The 17,880-nt window shown below is 41.7% G+C and overlaps 1 protein-coding gene across 1 annotated transcript in view; it reads left to right on the forward strand.

Moving 5' to 3' along the window:
- NPC1 (NPC intracellular cholesterol transporter 1) overlaps positions 1 to 17,880 on the forward strand; it is a 42,757-nt gene that overhangs the window by 15,705 nt on the left and 9,172 nt on the right. The window contains exons 7-19 of the mRNA XM_065398315.1: positions 62 to 138; positions 929 to 1,299; positions 2,037 to 2,263; positions 2,991 to 3,091; positions 5,136 to 5,238; positions 7,543 to 7,732; positions 8,429 to 8,611; positions 9,461 to 9,575; positions 10,686 to 10,813; positions 10,910 to 11,050; positions 13,312 to 13,401; positions 14,413 to 14,603; positions 17,384 to 17,499. Coding sequence (XP_065254387.1) covers positions 62 to 138; positions 929 to 1,299; positions 2,037 to 2,263; positions 2,991 to 3,091; positions 5,136 to 5,238; positions 7,543 to 7,732; positions 8,429 to 8,611; positions 9,461 to 9,575; positions 10,686 to 10,813; positions 10,910 to 11,050; positions 13,312 to 13,401; positions 14,413 to 14,603; positions 17,384 to 17,499 — 2,033 coding nt within the window. The remainder of the gene's footprint in view (positions 1 to 61; positions 139 to 928; positions 1,300 to 2,036; positions 2,264 to 2,990; positions 3,092 to 5,135; positions 5,239 to 7,542; positions 7,733 to 8,428; positions 8,612 to 9,460; positions 9,576 to 10,685; positions 10,814 to 10,909; positions 11,051 to 13,311; positions 13,402 to 14,412; positions 14,604 to 17,383; positions 17,500 to 17,880) is intronic.

The following is a 17,880-nucleotide window of genomic DNA, read 5'->3' on the forward strand; positions in this document are numbered from 1 at the left end:
TTGATTTTTGCAAGAGAACCACATACTGAATATATGATCTGTTTTCTTTGTTTTTTAACAGAAAAAGGCATTTTGTCTCCGAATACACTCCAATCGACAGCAATATAGCCTTCTCTGTTAATTCTCGCCATGACAACGGTAGGTCTGGGATCATAATGATAGGGTTTGATTAGATATTTCCTTCTCTGAAGAGTCTGAGACATTTTAGGAACCCCAAAAGACCACCTAGTCCAACATTCCTGCCCTAGTTGGTTCATCTTAATTCAGTTTTTCTGCACTTTCTTCATACTCTCATTGTGCTGACTTTATATAGAATTTGGGAGTAACGTTTTAAATACAGTCCCAGCCAAACTCCTTTTTGACATCATTTGGCTCATCATTGTGGATGGGGCCAAGTCGTGGGTCCACATACACTTGAAAATTTAGCCATGCCAATGTATAGTTTGGCATTCTTAGGAATAATTTTTACTTTCTCCTGTGATTAGGACAACATAATTAGAGAATCAGGTCATGACCTAACATGATTTTAATGTTCTACAAATGTCCTGTCCCATCCACACTACAAATAAGTGTTAAAGCTCCGATGCCTCTAATCCTGCCAATCACGGGTATGCTCAAGTGTAGGTGGGACTACTATTAGCATGTTTTTTATAAACATGGTTCCATCTAATTGTGCCACACTGGCTTGCCACATTGTTAAAAACTACTGTAGCTAGAACAGTGATTTAGCAGTTTTTCTCCTGCTTGAGCCCCTTTGTTGATAAGACCTTTATCTTTGGTTTATGGTAATTTAAAAAAAAAAATCTAGAATCAATAGATGATCTCCTCTGTATGGATGCCTGGAAGCATCTGACTGATCCAAAGAAATTACTCGATAAGAAAATAGTTCATTTTAATAGTTTGGATCTTGTATCTCCTCTTCCTACAGGTGAGGCTTCCTGTGGTGAAAGGCTTGGTGAGAGGTTTGAGAACTGTTTACGGCTCACATTCACGTCCTGGGGGGCTTTCTGTGTTCGAAATCCACGGCCTGTTGTTCTCTTCTCTCTGGTCTTCATTGCCATGTGCTGTTCAGGCCTGGTGTATATCAAACTCACTACAAACCCTGTAGACCTTTGGTCAGCCCCAAGCAGCCAAGCTCGCAAGGAGAAGCAGTACTTTGACGCTCACTTTGGACCTTTCTTCCGTACTGAACAACTTATTATCCAAGCCCCACACAGTAAGCCACACACCTACTCACCAGTCCCATCAGGAGCTGATGTGCCTTTTGGGCCTCCGCTTGACAAAGACATCCTATACCAGGTAACATGGGTTTTGCAGGCCTATCCATGTGGAAGAGCTGTGAATGCAATGTGTTTTGCAATACTTGTAGGACCCTAAAAGGGATTAATTATCAGTATGAAGCTGGGTTTTGTTTCACCTATGTTGTTAGCATATACACCTCTACCTTGATATAACGCTGTCCTCGGGAGCCAAAAAATCTTACCGCGTTATAGGTGAAACCGTGTTATATTGAACTTGCTTTGATCCACCGGAGTGTGGAGCACCACCCCCTCTCCCCCGGAGCATTGCTTTACCGCGTTATATCCGGATTCGTGTTCTATCAGGTAGCGTTATATCAAGGTAGAGGTGTAATGTGAATTTCCACCAAAAACTAGTCTGTTATAAATATCTAAAATGTATTGTCCTCTGGAGTTAGCAAAGAGACTGTAAGAACTTCCAATCTGCTTTGCAGCAAAGGGCTAATCACCTTCCTCCCCTTTGCCCGCCACTGTTTTTAAGCTCCTGTACCTTCATTCCCACCTGCTTTGAACCTCAATATATATGAAAAATACTCCTCTAGTACTTAGAATAAAAACTGTTTTGCTTCATCATTTGCTGTGTGCTTATATTAAAAGCATGGTACCCAGCTCAGAAACCACAAAAAATGCCCCATGACTTTTAAAAGTATTTGATCTTACACCGAGAAGAAAAATGCTCTTTCCGCTCCACCAAATGCCTTAACAGTGCTGTTTGAGTGATAGTGTGTTTTGTTTCAGGTGCTAGATTTGCAGAATGCTATTGAAAACATAACTGCTTCTTATGACAATGAGACTGTAATGCTGAAGGACATCTGCCTGGCTCCTCTTGCTCCCTACAATAACAACTGCACTATCCTGAGTGTGCTCAACTACTTTCAGAACAGTTACTCCGTTCTAAACCATTCAGATAGCGATAAGTTCTATGTCTATGCTGATTATCACACTCACTTCTTGTACTGTGTCCGGTAAGCAGTGCCACTAAATACATGCTTAAAAAATATTTGTGTAGATGGACTCTTAAAAACTGTTTTGGGGTTTGTTTGTTTGTTCCATTTGACATGCTGTATCCATGTTCATGCCAGCTGCCTCTGAATTTTTTCCCTGGTTTATTTGATAGAATGCCATCTGGGTGTGTACTTTTGACTGGTAGTATAGCATCTTTTTCCTGCATTTCCATGTCTGTCAACACTCCAGTGGGGTTTTTCACAGTCAGTGATGGATGCAGAACCAGAGACTCATACAGAGGCTTGAGCAAGCCCCACCTCCTGGGGAAAAAATGCAGGATATTCTTCTGCTTCAAATCAGCAACATGGGAATTCCTGGATTATTTCTTCAGGGCATTAGAGAGAAAAGTGTTTTTCTAAAGTAAAATACTTCTGTACTAGCAATTTTAAAAGGCTTCACCTGAGAAATCTAGTTGTGTTGCTTGAAGGCTTTTTTTCAGCTTAAAATATTTTTTAAACCACAATAAGTAATTTACAGATAAGCTTTCACCTTTCAGTTTACATCACAAAACAAGCAGACTTTGTGTTCAGTTTACAAATGTAGTTATTGCTCTGTCACTCCAATACCCAGCATAATCGCTATAACACTGTAAACGATATGTAAGTGTACAAATTTTCAATGCTGCTTTGCACCCCAAATATCAGATTATTTAAAAAAAAATCAATCAATTGTGAATATATTTTGCAGGGCCCCAGCATCTCTAAATGATACAAGTGAGCTTCATGATCCCTGTTTGGGAACATTTGGTGGACCTGTCTTTCCATGGCTAGTGTTGGGAGGATATGATGGTAGGTGTAATTGCAAATAGAGCTGGAAATATTGTTCAAGTACTTAAGGTCGATGCTTCTTAAATTAGATCACTGTCTTTGTAGGTTTGTACAGCTTTGTACTCTGTTCCCTTTGTCTCTTCACCATTGTGAATGCCTTCTATTTACTTGTAAAGTGCCATGGACGTCTTATGGTGCTGTATAAATGTACTCCAGAGAGTTGGGGTCTGGTAAATTGCCTGCTTGCAAGAATGATTAGATAGTCATATGAGGATGTAATGACTTTCTCCTAGACTTGACCTGGGAGGGATGGAAACAAACTGTTTCAGAAAGACCATTAATATTGTGGCATATTAGCAACAACACAAAAATTACAGTTCCTGCTAAATATTCAGAACAGAACATACTCTGTTTGTGTCCCCCGAGTTCCACCTGCCCTATGAAAGCTCTCCGTGTATGTGTGTGTTGGTTTATTGGAAATATTTAAAAGATTTAGAGGGAAGAAATGAAATAGACAAGAGTTTGAGGGATGGTGTGATGTGCTCTGGCCTTTTGGATCACTTAAAACAGAGCAAAGGAGATGGGGTAACAATGATGAATAGTAATTTATTTTAGGGAAGTCTTTAGATACTCAGGACTGGGAGGAGCGGGATTATTTTTAAAATGAACACACTATGGTGCCTCCAAAATAAAATTTGGCCCCATTGACCTTGACAGTGTTCCTTTTGAATATTTAATGTGAGTGATAGGGTAGGGTCAAGGTGAATCTAATCACATAGTCATTTCAATCAAAAACATATTACATGTGATAAATGTGCACTCTGAGAAACTTAAGCTTTCTCTGATTGCCCAATCTTGTTCCATTTAAATAAATGGTAACTCACTGGAAGTTCAGTGCTAAGGGATCAGAGTTTGTGTACAAGTTAATGTCATATTCTCTGTTACTTTGATTTTTTTTTATTTTATTTTATTTATTGTGGCATAATTTGAGTGGGGGTGAACAGGAATGCTTGTCATTTATACGCTAGATCGGGGTGGGCAAACTTTTTGGCCTGAGGGCCACATCTGGGTATGAAAATTGTATGGCGGGCCATACATGCTCATGAAATTGGGAGTTTGGGTGTGGGAGGGGGCTCTGGGTGTAGGGTCTGGGGTGGGGCTGGGGATGAGGGGTTTGGGGTGCAGGAGGGTGCTCTGGGCTGGGACCAAGGGGTTTGGAGAATGGGATCAGGGCTGGGGCAGAGAAGTGGGAGGGGGTCAGAGGTGCAGGCTCCAGGCAGCGCTTACCTCAAGCAGGTCCCAGAAGCAGTGGCATGTACCGCTCCGCCTCCTAAGCGGAGGCGTGGCCAGAGAGCTCTGCGCGCTGCTCCGTCCGCAGGCGCTGCCCCTATAGTCCCCATTGGCCACGGTTCCTGACCAATGGGAGCTGTGGGGTCCATGCTTGGGGCAGGGGCAGCATGCAGAGCTCTCTGGCTGCCCCTACATGTAGGAGCCAGAGTGGGCGACATGCTGCCGCTTCTGGGAGCCATGCGGAGCCACGACACATGTGGAGCAGGGCAAGCCCCTGACCCTGCTCCCCAGCGGGAGAATGAGGGCTGGATTAAAACGTCTGAAGGGCCGGATGCAGCCCCCAGACTGTAGTTTGCCCACCCCTGCGCTAGATATATAGGCACAATATCAATATGAATTTCTTTCTTTAGGTTATGAACTACTTCAGGATTACCTTTCTTAATACTTTGATATCACACTTAGCTAATGAAGAATGTTTCTCCTTGGATGAACTCCAAAATTCTCATCAGCCCATGTGTCCCTGCAGACAAAGTTTCTCTGTAATAGTTTATGGGTGCTCCTGAAATCTGAGGAGTGGTTGCAGGTGACTAAGCAGATTGGATTCAGTGGGATGCCAGAGACCGGAAATGAGTTGCTTGAAACAACCTCCCATTAAAATCAAAGAGAGAACACTTTACAAAAAGTGCCCCATCTTCCTCACAAAGAAAGATGTGTCATGTTTTCATAGTGGGTTTTAGTGTTTTCTCCTTCCAACCTCTTCCTTTTTTACATATAGATGAAAACTACAATAATGCTACAGCCCTTGTTATTACCTTCCCTGTCCTCAATTACTACAATGATACACACAAGCTGATGAGAGCTCTGGCCTGGGAAAAAGAGTAAGTTTCTTGTAATTAAGATTAGACTATGACAGTTGGAGTAACCGCATTTTTTCTCTGAGCTTAGCAGACTTCACAGCAAAGACAACAATGTTCTAAACATGCACTGAGAATGCTTTTGTGAATAATTTGAAGTGTGACATTGATTTAAGATTGTATGATCACTGGCACAGTCAGTCAAAGCTGAATCAAAAGTATAAACTTTCACTTATGTATAACTTTTTGTTTCTGATGAGATCCTTGTTTGGCACATAAACCAAGAGTTGTATCTCTGTGCTCTTGTCAGCAAATTGCTGTCTGGCAACTGAGAAATCCTTGTGAAAACTTTTATGTAGGTCTCACTGAAATAACTGTCTCAGTTCAGACTATTTCAGTTTCACAAGTAGATTTACTTCAGTAGTTGTAGTAGTCGAGCTTGTGAACCTTTTTTCAATTGCCTGTATTTGAAATTAAATTAGTCTTGTTTTCAAACTCTAGAGAACATTGCTCTTCTGTTTCTTTGTAGAGACTCACTTTCTCCTTGAGTAATTAAGTCCATTGTCACATCAAGGGACTGAGATTGGGTTTACAAAAACAAGTACAGTAACTCCTCACTTAAAGTCGTCCCAGTTAACAGTGTTTCGTTGTTATGTTGCTGATCAGTTAGGGAACGTGCTCGTTTAAAGTTGTGCAATGCTCCCTTCTAACGTCGTTTGGTAGCCACCTGCTTTGTCCACTGCTTGCAGGAAGAGCAGCCTGTTGCAGCTAGCTGGTGGGGGCTTGGAACCAGGGTGGACCGGCAGCCCCCCTGTCAGCTCCCCTAAGTTCCCTATGTATCAGCTGCCCAGTAGGCTAGTAATTGCAGCTGTCCCTCTCCCCACTGCCATGTGCTGCTCCTGCCCTCTGCCTTGGAGCTGCTCCCCGAGACTCCTGCTTGCTGGGTGGGGGGCAGGGGAGGAAGAGGGGGGCTAATGTCAGGATGTCCCCCCTCCCCTCTGCTCCTGCACCCCACTTACCCCATCTTCCATAGAGCAGGGGGGACACACGACAGGGCTCAGGACGGAGGGAGCTTGCTGGCAGCAGCTGCGGTCTCTGCGAGCTGATCTAATTAACAAGGCAGTGTACTTAAAGGGGAAATGTGCATATCACACACACACAGTGTCTCTGTCTGCGATGCTGTCTCCCCTCCTTCCATTCCTGCTGCCTTGTAGAGTGTGAGAGTTAACCCTTGAGGGCTCAGCCAATTGCTAGTTCATCATTTAGCAGTAAGGCATTCCCTGGGAAATATCCCACCCTCTGACTCCTCCACCTCAACCAAGCTTCACAGTCATCATCACTGTGTACCAGTATTAAATTGTTTGTTTAAAACTTCTAGTGTGTGTGTGTGTGTGTGTGTAGTCTTTTGTCTGGTGGAAAAAAAATTCCCTGGAACCTGACCCCCTCATTTACATGAATTCTTCTGGGGAAATTGGATTAGCTTAACATAGTTTCGCTTAAAGTCGCATTTTTCAGGAACATAACTACAACATTAAGTGAGGAGTTACTATATCAGTTCTGTACAGCAACTTACTGTGAGAGAATAAGCTATAAGAAAAGCATTCCTATATTTGTTGAAGATGAGATGGAGATGGTGGTTGGGGTAGAGTGCATTTCTAATTGGTGTCTAATGGTTTAGCATAATAAACTCCACTCAACTGCATATTTCTGGGGCTGAGAGGAGAGTAAAGGGCTTTGTTAAACACATGTTGTGCTCCTTTAACTAAAAGTGAGACGTTAAACCAGTGCAACTTTGTGCAGGGGCACTCTTACATTGGTTTAAACCTGGCTTACAGGTGCAAGCCAAAGTGATATGAATGTCCACACACAAAGTTGTACCAGTTTTGATAAATTGGTTTAATATCACGTTTATTTAAATTGGTGCAACTCTATGTGTAGACCTGCCTGAACGGTAGGTATTTGGTGCTAGGAAATGATCCAAAGTTTTGGGATGCAGATCTGTCATACGCTTATTTAAGTCATGTCTTCCACTCATTCCACAGCACCATCAGTTGGTGGGTTAGTGGGAATGGGAAGTGTTTCAGATGTTCACCATGATAAAAGTGAAAGATCTAGAGAAGTGTGTTCTTAACTATCATGTGCTCTTGTGCAGAAGGGGTTGATACAGCCTGCTTAACATTAAAGACTTATCTTGATGTTTTTAAACCTTTTCCTACCATCTCAACTCTGTCTTTTGAGGGGTGTACTGTATGTTAGTTTGAAAAAGATGTGGCTTCTTCTTTTTCTTAGCTTGGTGTTTATAAGAAAACATTTTGCTTTTCTTTTCAGGTTTATCAGCTTTGTGAAAAACTACCAGAATCCAAACTTAACCATTTCATTCTCTGCTGAACGGAGTGTTGAAGATGAGATAAACCGTGAAAGTAACAGTGATATCAAGACTGTTGTAATTAGCTATGCTGTCATGTTTCTGTACATCTCACTAGCCCTGGGACACATCAAAAGCTGCGAAAGATTTCTGGTATGCTTAGTTTATGTTGAAAATAATATACATCATAATTATAATAACGTCTTACATTTTTGTGTGTGTATATGTATGTGTGTGTATATGTATATGTGTGTATATGTGTGTATGTATATAATATGTAGCATTTAAAATAAGTTAAAACACTGTAATCTTTGTAACACCTTTATTTTGTTAAATAGTCTAATCTCAACTTTGACTAGTTTTCATGATCAATATTTTAATATCAGGTAGTGGTGTTAGCATTATTATAAAGCATCCCTAGTTTTTCATTATTTCTGTCTTACCAGAGTGTTCTGGGTTACAAACGGCTTCTCTTTTTCTAAGCAAGAGAACGAACTGGGAAATCCATGTCCCATTTGATCCCCTTTCCTTCCATTATCACATCCCCCTTTTTAAAAAACTTATTTGTCCTTAAATAACAAGGTATTTTAAGTCATTTCTGAACCAAGACCTTTCAAATTAGGTGCAGTTTTGCTCTTCAGTTTCAAATAACATAATCCTGAATGTTTTTAAAAGGGGCCATGCTGTAGGCAGCCTCAGTGTAATTGGTAAAACTACTTATTTTATCATACAAGTCAAGAGTTTACTCCTAGAGTGGGAGATACGTTCCAAAATGTTCTGGTTGGAATGGCTTTGACAGATGTATTTTCATTACAGTTAATATTGTGTCTTGTTTTGTTCATTTGTCAGGTGGATTCAAAAATCTCTCTGGGCATTGCAGGCATCCTGATCGTATTGAGTTCAGTAGCATGTTCTCTGGGGATCTTCAGCTATTTTGGAATCCCATTAACATTGATTGTTATTGAAGTCATTCCATTTTTGGTGCTGGCTGTTGGGGTAGACAACCTCTTCATTATAGTTCAGACATTTCAGGTATTATAATGATCTCTTGTGTGTTTAATGTGTACGTACTATATTAGCTCCTACTTTAGGGCCTCTATCCTGTGAGGGGCTGAATACCCTTCCCTTCTACTGAACACACTAGAAGTTGAAGGTGCCTGGCACCTCGCAGGATGAGGTTTGTCCTGAGAGTTGATTTGGGGGAGAAGAGCCAGGATGATATTGAGGATTGATATTTAGTGACTTGCAGTTTCTCAGTGTAAAGTATGTTGCTAATGCAGCTCTTTACTTTTGGAAGAATTAATTATTTTTGGCCTCTGGACTGTAAATTATAGGCAGATATACAGTTCATGGCCTCACAGCAATCAGTGGTGAAGGATTTTACCATCATCTCACACTTTTTACCATCATCTTGGTAGACTGTATGTGAGCTGGATAGCGGGGCTGAAATAGTGTCTGTTTTATATAATATTGAGCATGAGGACCGTGCTTTATAAAATGTGGTCGTTAATCCATTTTCTAGCTGACGGTTGTCTCCAAAACCCACCTGAAATAACTGGCACCCTTGTGGCATCTCAGCAAAGACCAAACATTTGAATGGGAGACTGAATTACCCTTTCATCCCTATGGGCCTTCTAGGTTTGGGTTGAAATGCATTGCCAGGGCAGTGTGGGGAAGCTCATGCTGTGGCTGTTCAGGCTTTGTAGCTACTCGGTGGGTAAAGAGAGAGCTTCTGTCTCCATGGCTGTCACTCTGGCACACTAGTAGCACTGACTTGCTATAAATACAACATTGACATGCCTTTTGTTCCATACTTTTGAGAAGTTTCTCTGAATATACTACTTTAATCCCTAATGAGTGAATTACATTTCCTTAAAACAGAGAGATGAGCGTCTTCCAGGTGAAACTCTGGATAAGCAGATCGGCAGAATCCTAGGAGATGTGGCTCCTAGTATATTGCTCTCCTCTTTTTCAGAGACCGTAGCATTTTTCTTAGGTAAAAATTTACTTTTTTTTTTTTTTTTTTCTGTGCTTCAAGCTTTTGTGCTATACTTATTGCTGTGTATATTATTTATTCGCTTTCATCACCCTCTTTGTACAATGCTTAACCAAGTAAGAATGTTCACTGTATTGCCTAAAAAAGTACATCCAAGGAACTAAGAGATCTCTACTAACAGTGAAATGAATCTAACTCCACCTCTGTGAGGTAGGCATTAGCCCCAATTTCCATAAAGAGAAACTGTGGTGCGCATGATTCAAAGTGACTTGCCCATGGTTGCACTTACAAAACATGGTAGATTTAGAAATAGAAGTGACAAAATCTCCCAGTCATTAGAGAAACTGGCTTGATGTATAGTTTGATGGGAAAGCGGGAAGATAGGAATAAGGAATCTAGAAATCTCAGTCTTCAAGAACTTAGATATTCCCCTTCATCACAAAACCCCCATAGAGTTTGGCACAATTCTGTAGCCTTCTCCAGCGCTATAACAGGAATGTCTTGGCTGGGCACAATGGGATATTTCAGCTCCGATTTTAGGTGCAGCCACAAGAGTGTATTGTGAAGTTTCCAGTGACTGCTAGCAATATGTCTGATTCCCACTAGTGCTTTGCTTTTATCAGCATAAATAATACTTGAATAGAATAGAACGGGCATTCTATAGTGTCTTACGTTGACTGTTGAGAGAGGAGACAAGTAATATTTTAGTCATGTTGATGGTATTCTGAACTAGTTTTAATCCATGGTTACTTGCTGAATAGTTACATCTGCCTGTATGGTACTGGAGTGGATTTTAACAAGAAGGTGTTTTTGAAATCATCTTTTATATGCAGACCCTAAAGTGTTGTTCTGGCATGTGGGGTGGACAGGCGAGGGTGGCATATAGAGCTGCCTTAGAAGTTCCTATGCCACTTGATTTATCCCCCTATTCTGGGAAAATCATCCAATGGCATTAGGTAGCCTTGCACTGGCAACTCAGCTCCAGGGCTGCTCCATCCAACATATTGGTGAATAAGGATGTTTGTGCATATCATTTGGGGATTGGGCCAGGCCTAATGTCCTGACCCACCTTTTTTTTTTTCCCCCCCCCTCCCCCCACTCTCCTCCCAGGGACTCTGTCTACCATGCCAGCTGTCCGCACTTTCTCCCTTTTTGCTGGAATGGCTGTGTTCATAGACTTCCTTCTTCAAATAACCTGCTTTGTAAGTCTCTTGGGATTGGACATTAAGCGACAAGAGGTGAGTCCACTAATTCCAATTCCATATACTGCAACTTCTGCATGCTATGGGTGGTGACTGCATTAATTCTAATATGTTTTGGTTTTATTTTTCTAGAGAAATCAAATGGATATTCTGTGTTGTATCAAAGGTGGGGAAGAAGAAAGTAGAGTCCAGCACTCTGAGAGCATCTTGTTGCTGTTCTTCAAAGACTTATATTCTCCATGTCTGCTTAAGGACTGGATGCGACCAATTGTGGTATGTACACCTTCACTTATAGTGAGACTTGGCCAAGAAAATCTTTTTGAACCAAATACAAATCATCCAAGAAAACTCAGAACTATCTTAAAGACAGAATTAATGTTTAATTTCTACAGTATTACATACTTTTCCCAAAAATAATTGTTGCACTTAAATTACTTGTTTAAATATTTAGTAATTGATATTGGATGCATTTTTAGTAGGGCTGTCGATTAATTGCCGTTAACTCACACGATTAATTCAAAGATTAATCACGATTAAAAAAATTAATTGCAATTCATCGCAGTTTTAATCGCACTGTTAAACAATAGAATACCAACTGACATTTATTAAGTATTTTGGATGTTTTTCTACATTTTCAAATATATTGATTTCAAATACAACACAAATACAATAATATAAAATGTAGAGTGCTCACTTTATATTATTTTTATTACAAATATTTGCACTGTAAAAATGATAAACAAAAGAAATAGTATTTTTCAATTCACCTCATACGAGTACTGTAGTGCAAACTCTTTATCGTGAAAGCGCAACTTACAAGTGTAGATTTTTTTTTTTTGAGTGCAGTTATATAACAACGTAAAACCACTCAGTCCTACTTCTTGTTCAGCCAATCGCTAAGAGAAACAAGTTTGTTTACATTTATGGGAGATAATGCTGCCCACTTCTTATTTACAATGTCACCTGAAAGTGAGAACGGATGTTCGCATGGCACTTTTGTAGCTGGCATTGAAAGGTATTTATATGCCAGATATGCTAAACATTTGTATGCCCCTTCATGCTTTGGCCACCATTCAAGAGGATATGCTTCCATGCTGATGACGCTCGTTAAAAAAATAATGCGTTAATTAAATTTGTGACTGAACTCCTTGGTGGAGAATTGTACGTCTCCTGCCCTGTGTTTTACTGCATTCTGCCATGTATTTCATGTTATAGCAGTTTTGGATGATGACCCAGCATGTTGTTCGTTTTAAGAACATTTTCACTGCAGATTTGACAAAACGCAAAGAAGGTACTACTGTGAGATTTCTAAAGATAGCTTCAGCACTCGACCCAAGGTATAAGAATCTGAAGTGCCTTCCAAAATCTGAGAGGGATGGGGTGTGGAGCATGCTTTCAGAAGTCTTAAAAAAGCAACACTCTGATGCGAAAACTACAGAACCCAAACCACCAAAAAAGAAAATCAGCCTTCTGCTGGTGGCATCTGACTCAGATGATGAAAATGAACATGCATTGGTCTGCACTGCTTTGTATTGTTATCGTCAGAACCCATCATCAGCATGCACACATGTCCTCTGGAATGGTGGTTGAAGCATGAAGGGCCATATGAATCTTTAGCGCATCTGGCACGTAAATATCTTGCAACACCGGCTACAACATTGCCATGCGAACACCTGTTCTCACTTTCAGGTGACATTGTAAACAAGAAGCGGGCAGCATTATTTCCTGCAAATGTAAACAAACTTGTTTGTCTGAGCTATTGGTTGAACAAGAAATAGGACTGAGTGGACTTCGTTTTATTTTTTAATGCAGTTATTTTTTGTACATAATTCTACATTTGTAAGTTCAGCTTTCATGATAGATTGCACTACAGTACTTGTATTAAGTGAATGGAAAAATACAATTTTATTTTTACAGTACAAGTATTTATAATAAAAAATAAATATAAGTGAGCACTAGACACTTGTCTGTGTTGTAATTGAAACCAATATATTTGAAAATGTGGAAAACATCCAATATTTATATAAATGGTATTCTATCATTGTTTAGCAGCGCGATTAATCGCGATTAATTTTTTTAATCACTTGACAGCCCTAATTTTTAGCAAACAGAAGTAAAATAAACATTTTTCTTTTGGATTTGATACTTGAGCCAACTTCCATTTAAACGCAATGGAAAGACTCCCATTGACTTGAATAGGAGTGGGATTAGACCCTTAGTTCCCAACTTCATTTGCTACTGATTGGTTCTGTGTTGTGGTTAACTCTGTCAGTAGCCGAGTCAGTAATATGGTACTGTATTTAATTTGGGCTTTGATTGTACCTTCCCTCTGAGGTGAAAGTAGCTCTTCTTTGTGCGTCTGCCATCACCATACCAGTCCAACCTGGTATACTTATTTTGGAACTTTACTGCATGGTAGAAATCTAATGGATGATAATACTCCTCATTTTAGGAAATCAAACACATGGAGTCACTGTGTAGGGCTGAAGAAGTCTTGTGTGTCATAAGCTGTTCTTGTGTGTCATTTCTTACAGATATCCTTGTTCGTGGGCCTTTTGTCATTCAGTATAGCAGTTGCTCACAAAGTAGAGATTGGCTTGGATCAGTCTCTTTCAATGCCAGATGTAAGTGTTGATTTAATTATTTTTTTTAGACGGAAATGATTTAATCAGTACCAAATAATTGAAACATGTCACCTACCTCTGACTAGACAGAAGTTGTCATGTTACAATTCCTCAGCATTAACACAGTACAATACAGACCCGTTTACGCGCAGATGTCGGGAGTCAAGCCGTCACGATAGCGTGTTAACGGACCGCGGGTTAAGAGGGCCATGCTGAAATATTTTAAGATCTCTATATATACATGTATAATTACCTAGGATTACATACGTATTCACAGCGCCCCAAATACTGCAGGCCTATCTGTTAACGGCACTTTGCAAGAATATAAATTCAAATGTGTAATCTAATAAAAACAATTATTATTACTATTACTACTACTACACAGGGGTGAAAGTAACTCAGGACACTTACCGGTATGGGGCGGGGGTGGCTCTGGCCCCTGGAAGGGGTGGTGCCTCGGGCGGAAGGGGCAGGGCTAGGGGTCAGCCTCCCCCAGCCAGCCCTTCCAGACTGCCTGGTCTGCGCCGCCCGGGATTCCCATGGCGATTTAAAGGGCCCGGGGCTCTGGACGCCGCTGCTGCGGAAGCGGCTTCCGGAGCCCCAGGCCCTTTTAAATTGCTGGCCCCGGGGCAGCTGCTCCCTTTGCCCCGCCTCGCCTGTCAGTGGCCGAGGGAGGGAAGGGGGGGCAAAAGGGGCAGGGACCGTAAAGCGCTGCAGGGTCCTTTGCCGCCGCAGCGCTTTAACGTTGTGGTAAAGACGTACAACATGTTTCCGCTCTGCACTTCCTGTCGATTTCTATGTCAGTGAGTTAGTGAGCAAATCTGTAGCGCTACATAGCAAGTTCCTGTACTGCGTGTTAACGAGTCTCGTGTGTTAAATAGGTAGCACAGGGAGGCATGGTGCTACCGCGCGTTAAGCGGATTCGCGCATCAACGAGTCTGTACTGTACAGATGAGAAACATCAACAGACTGAGCTGTTTCAGAGATTTAACTCAAGTTTTCTTTTTAAAGGACTCCTATGTAATGGATTACTTCAATTATCTCAGCAAATACCTGCATGCAGGTCCTCCTGTGTATTTTGTCCTAGAAGAAGGGCACAACTACACCTCTTTGGAGGGGCAGAACATGGTGTGTGGTGGAGTGGGATGTAATAACAATTCACTTGTGCAGCAAGTCTTCACTGCAGCAGAAATTGATAGCTAGTAAGTGCAGCATTTTTCTCCTACTGATCTCTAGAGCAAGTAGTATAGCTAAAGTTGCCCAGCATGTCTGTGATGGGTTCGGTCACAGAGAACCCCTTGGGACTGTCACCTGACATGCTGAATTTACCTCTGAGCCCGTTTTCCCTGCCAGCCTGGGACTCCAGAACCCTGCCTTGTTGAGCCAGACACGCTAGCCTGCTGCAACACAGACCCAGGTCTGGTCCACGCCCCCTAAAGCTACAGACTTTAACCAAAAACTCAGCAGGTCACCTATCTCCAGCACCCAGACACCCAGCTCCCAATGGGATCCAAACCCCAAATAAATCAGTTTTACTCTGTATAAAGCTTTGTCCACCCTCTATAACTCTGATAGAGAGAGATGCACAGCTGTTTGCTCCCCCAGGTATTAATCACTTACTCTGGGTTAATAAACAAAAGTGATTTTATTAAGTAAAAAAAGTAGGATTTAAGTGGTTTCAAGTAATAACAGACAGAACAAAGTAAGTCATAAAGCAAAACATGCAAGTCTAAGCCTAATACATTAAGAAACTGTTTACAGGTAAAATCTCACCCTCAGAGATGTTCCAATAAGCTTCTTTCACAGACTAGACTCCTTCCTAGTCTGGTCCCAATCCTTTCCCCTGGTACAGTCCTTGTTAGTTCCAGCAGACATCTTAGGTGGAAAACTGGTGTTCTCATGACTGGCAACCTCATTTGTTCTCTTCCACCCCCTTTTATAGCTTTGGCACAGGGCGGGAATCTTTTGTGTCTCTGGGTCCCCACCCCTCCTTCTAAATGGAAAAGTACCAGATTTAAGATGGATTTCATTACCAGGTGACATGGTCACATGTCACTGTAAGACCTCATTCTTCATTACCCAGGGGCTGGCTCACAGACACACAGAAGGCTTGCCGGTAAATAAACCATCCACAATTAATTGTCCTAGTCAATGGGAGCCATCAAGATTCTGAACCACCATTAATGGCCCACACTTCGCATAATTACAATAGGACCGCAGTGTTATACTTCATATTTCTAGCTTCAGATACAAGAATGATACATTCATACAAATAGGATGACCACACTCAGTAGATTATAAGCTTTGTAATGATACCTTAAAAGAGACCTTTTGCATGAAGCACATTCCAGTTACATTATATTCACACTCATAAACATATTTCCATAAAACACTATGGAGTGCAACGTCACAATGTCTTATTACAAGGAACATCTCCTGTTTCAGTTACTTATAAGTTTGCCAAATGCTTGGGCTGAAATTTTCCATGCTGCGATTCTGCCTTGTACTGAACTTCTTGGAAAGCTTTAGCAAAAATGGTTCAGCAGTTTTCCAGAACAAGATTGGGGGGGAAATACTTCATTTTACATGTGATTTTAAAAAACACTACAATTATAGTGCTTCCATGCTTTGGATCAGGGACTTGAAATTTTATGAGGCGTTTTCTTTGGTGTCAGGGATGTGCCCTCTTGCTGTTCCCATGAAAAACTACCCACATTTGGTCAAGTTATACAAATTTGAAAAATCTTAGGTAAGACATGCTCAGTTAGACTTGTTAGAGCTTAAATTCTCCAAAGATTCCATCTGTACTTAGCATGCTCCAGGTTGTGACTGCAGGGGCTGGGCAGGACTTTCCTGGTAATTGCTGCTGTAATTCATGTGGTGCTGGGCTCAGGAGCTGAGAGAGAGGGGACTCTTTCTCCTGTGCTCTCGATGATTCATCCGCTGGTGCCTAGGCAGCGTGGAGGAGGAAGTGGTCTGACTCAAATGCAGAGTGGACAAGAGACATCTGGGGCAGTGGTTGTCAACCTTTCCAGACTACTATACCCCTTTCAGGAGTCTGAAGCCTGAGGCCTGCTGCCTGGGGCTGAAGCATGTAACTTAGCTTTGCGGGGCCCCATGCCCCCTGCACTTGCGACCCCTTCCGCAAACCTGTTCTGTGGCCCCCTTGGGTTAAGAAACACTAATATAGATGAGTTGAAATACCCCCTGGAAGACCTCTGCATATCCCCACGGGTATGTACCCCTGGTGGAGAATCACTGATTTGGGGTGTGGTGGAGGGAGCTAATTGGGACTGGGAGCTTGCGGGCAGGGGAGAGACAGGACTGGCTGGGCAAAGAAACTAGTACTGGGAGGCAGAAGAGTGGGACTCGGGGAGCGGGGGAAGAGACAGATCAGATGAGCCCAGCAGAGGTGGGGAGACTGGGGTTTGGACAGGGATCCTTGAACCAGGGGCCTGGGATGAGGAGTCTGGAGTGGGTGAGACAGGGACTGGCATGAGGAACTAGAGTTGGGGGGTGAGAAGAGAGAGCACTGGGACAGGGACAGGGGCGAGCACACTAGGTACCCCTAGAACACATTCCCCTCCAGAGCCTGAAATGGGACCCAAGATTCCTGTGTCTCACCGTTCGTCTGCTGTCAGCAAAGATCTCTGAAACCCACCAGCAAAATTTCTCATCCCCCCCTCTAGTGCTGGTCCCCATAAGATAACCCACTACTCCCATTGGCTCAAGTGGCAGAGGTCTGTGCTGTGGATCTAAAGTTCCAAGCCTGATGTTGAACCCTGTGGGTGTCAATGTCAGAATGATGGAATTTTTTTGTTCAGTTTGGTTTTTTAAAAACTTAGTTTGTATGTAATTTCCTATGTTAAAAGAACACTATAAAGTTGTGAAGTTGAACGTTTTTTAAGAAATGCCAGAATTAAGGTTGTCTCTCTCTTGAACCATCTATTTGGTATCGGTATTTATTTTTGTTATGTTTCAGCACAAGGATAGGCTTTCCCCCCTCTTCATGGATTGATGATTACTTTGATTGGGTTAAACCGCAGTCATCCTGCTGCAGAGTCTACAACACTACTGGACAGTTCTGCAATGCTTCAGGTACTCCGCGTTTTCTCTTTCATGTCTTCAGTGTTGCTTTAATCATATTTACAAAAGCTTTTCAAATACATTTTCTTCTAAATAAGGACTTGAATCTACCCTCTTCTTTTAATATCACAGTGTTCAACCTGCTTTGTGCAACTTTTTAAATTGGCTGAGATGTACTTCTTTAAAATACTTTCCCATTCTGGAATTATTGCCATTTCTGGAAGGAGACTAAATTTAATGCAGTTTAAATGCTGCATTTTTTGAAGATGCCCTTTTGGACAATACTGTTCCCAAAATAACTAATTGGCTTATAGACCACTTTGATCCTTATGAGCTCTAGTTAATGCAATCAGCAGTTTATTGCCCTCGTGTCTTAAAAATTGCCTGCACTGT

Source organism: Emys orbicularis, chromosome 2, assembly GCF_028017835.1.
Source record: "Emys orbicularis isolate rEmyOrb1 chromosome 2, rEmyOrb1.hap1, whole genome shotgun sequence".
Classification (NCBI taxonomy): Eukaryota; Metazoa; Chordata; order Testudines; family Emydidae; genus Emys; species Emys orbicularis.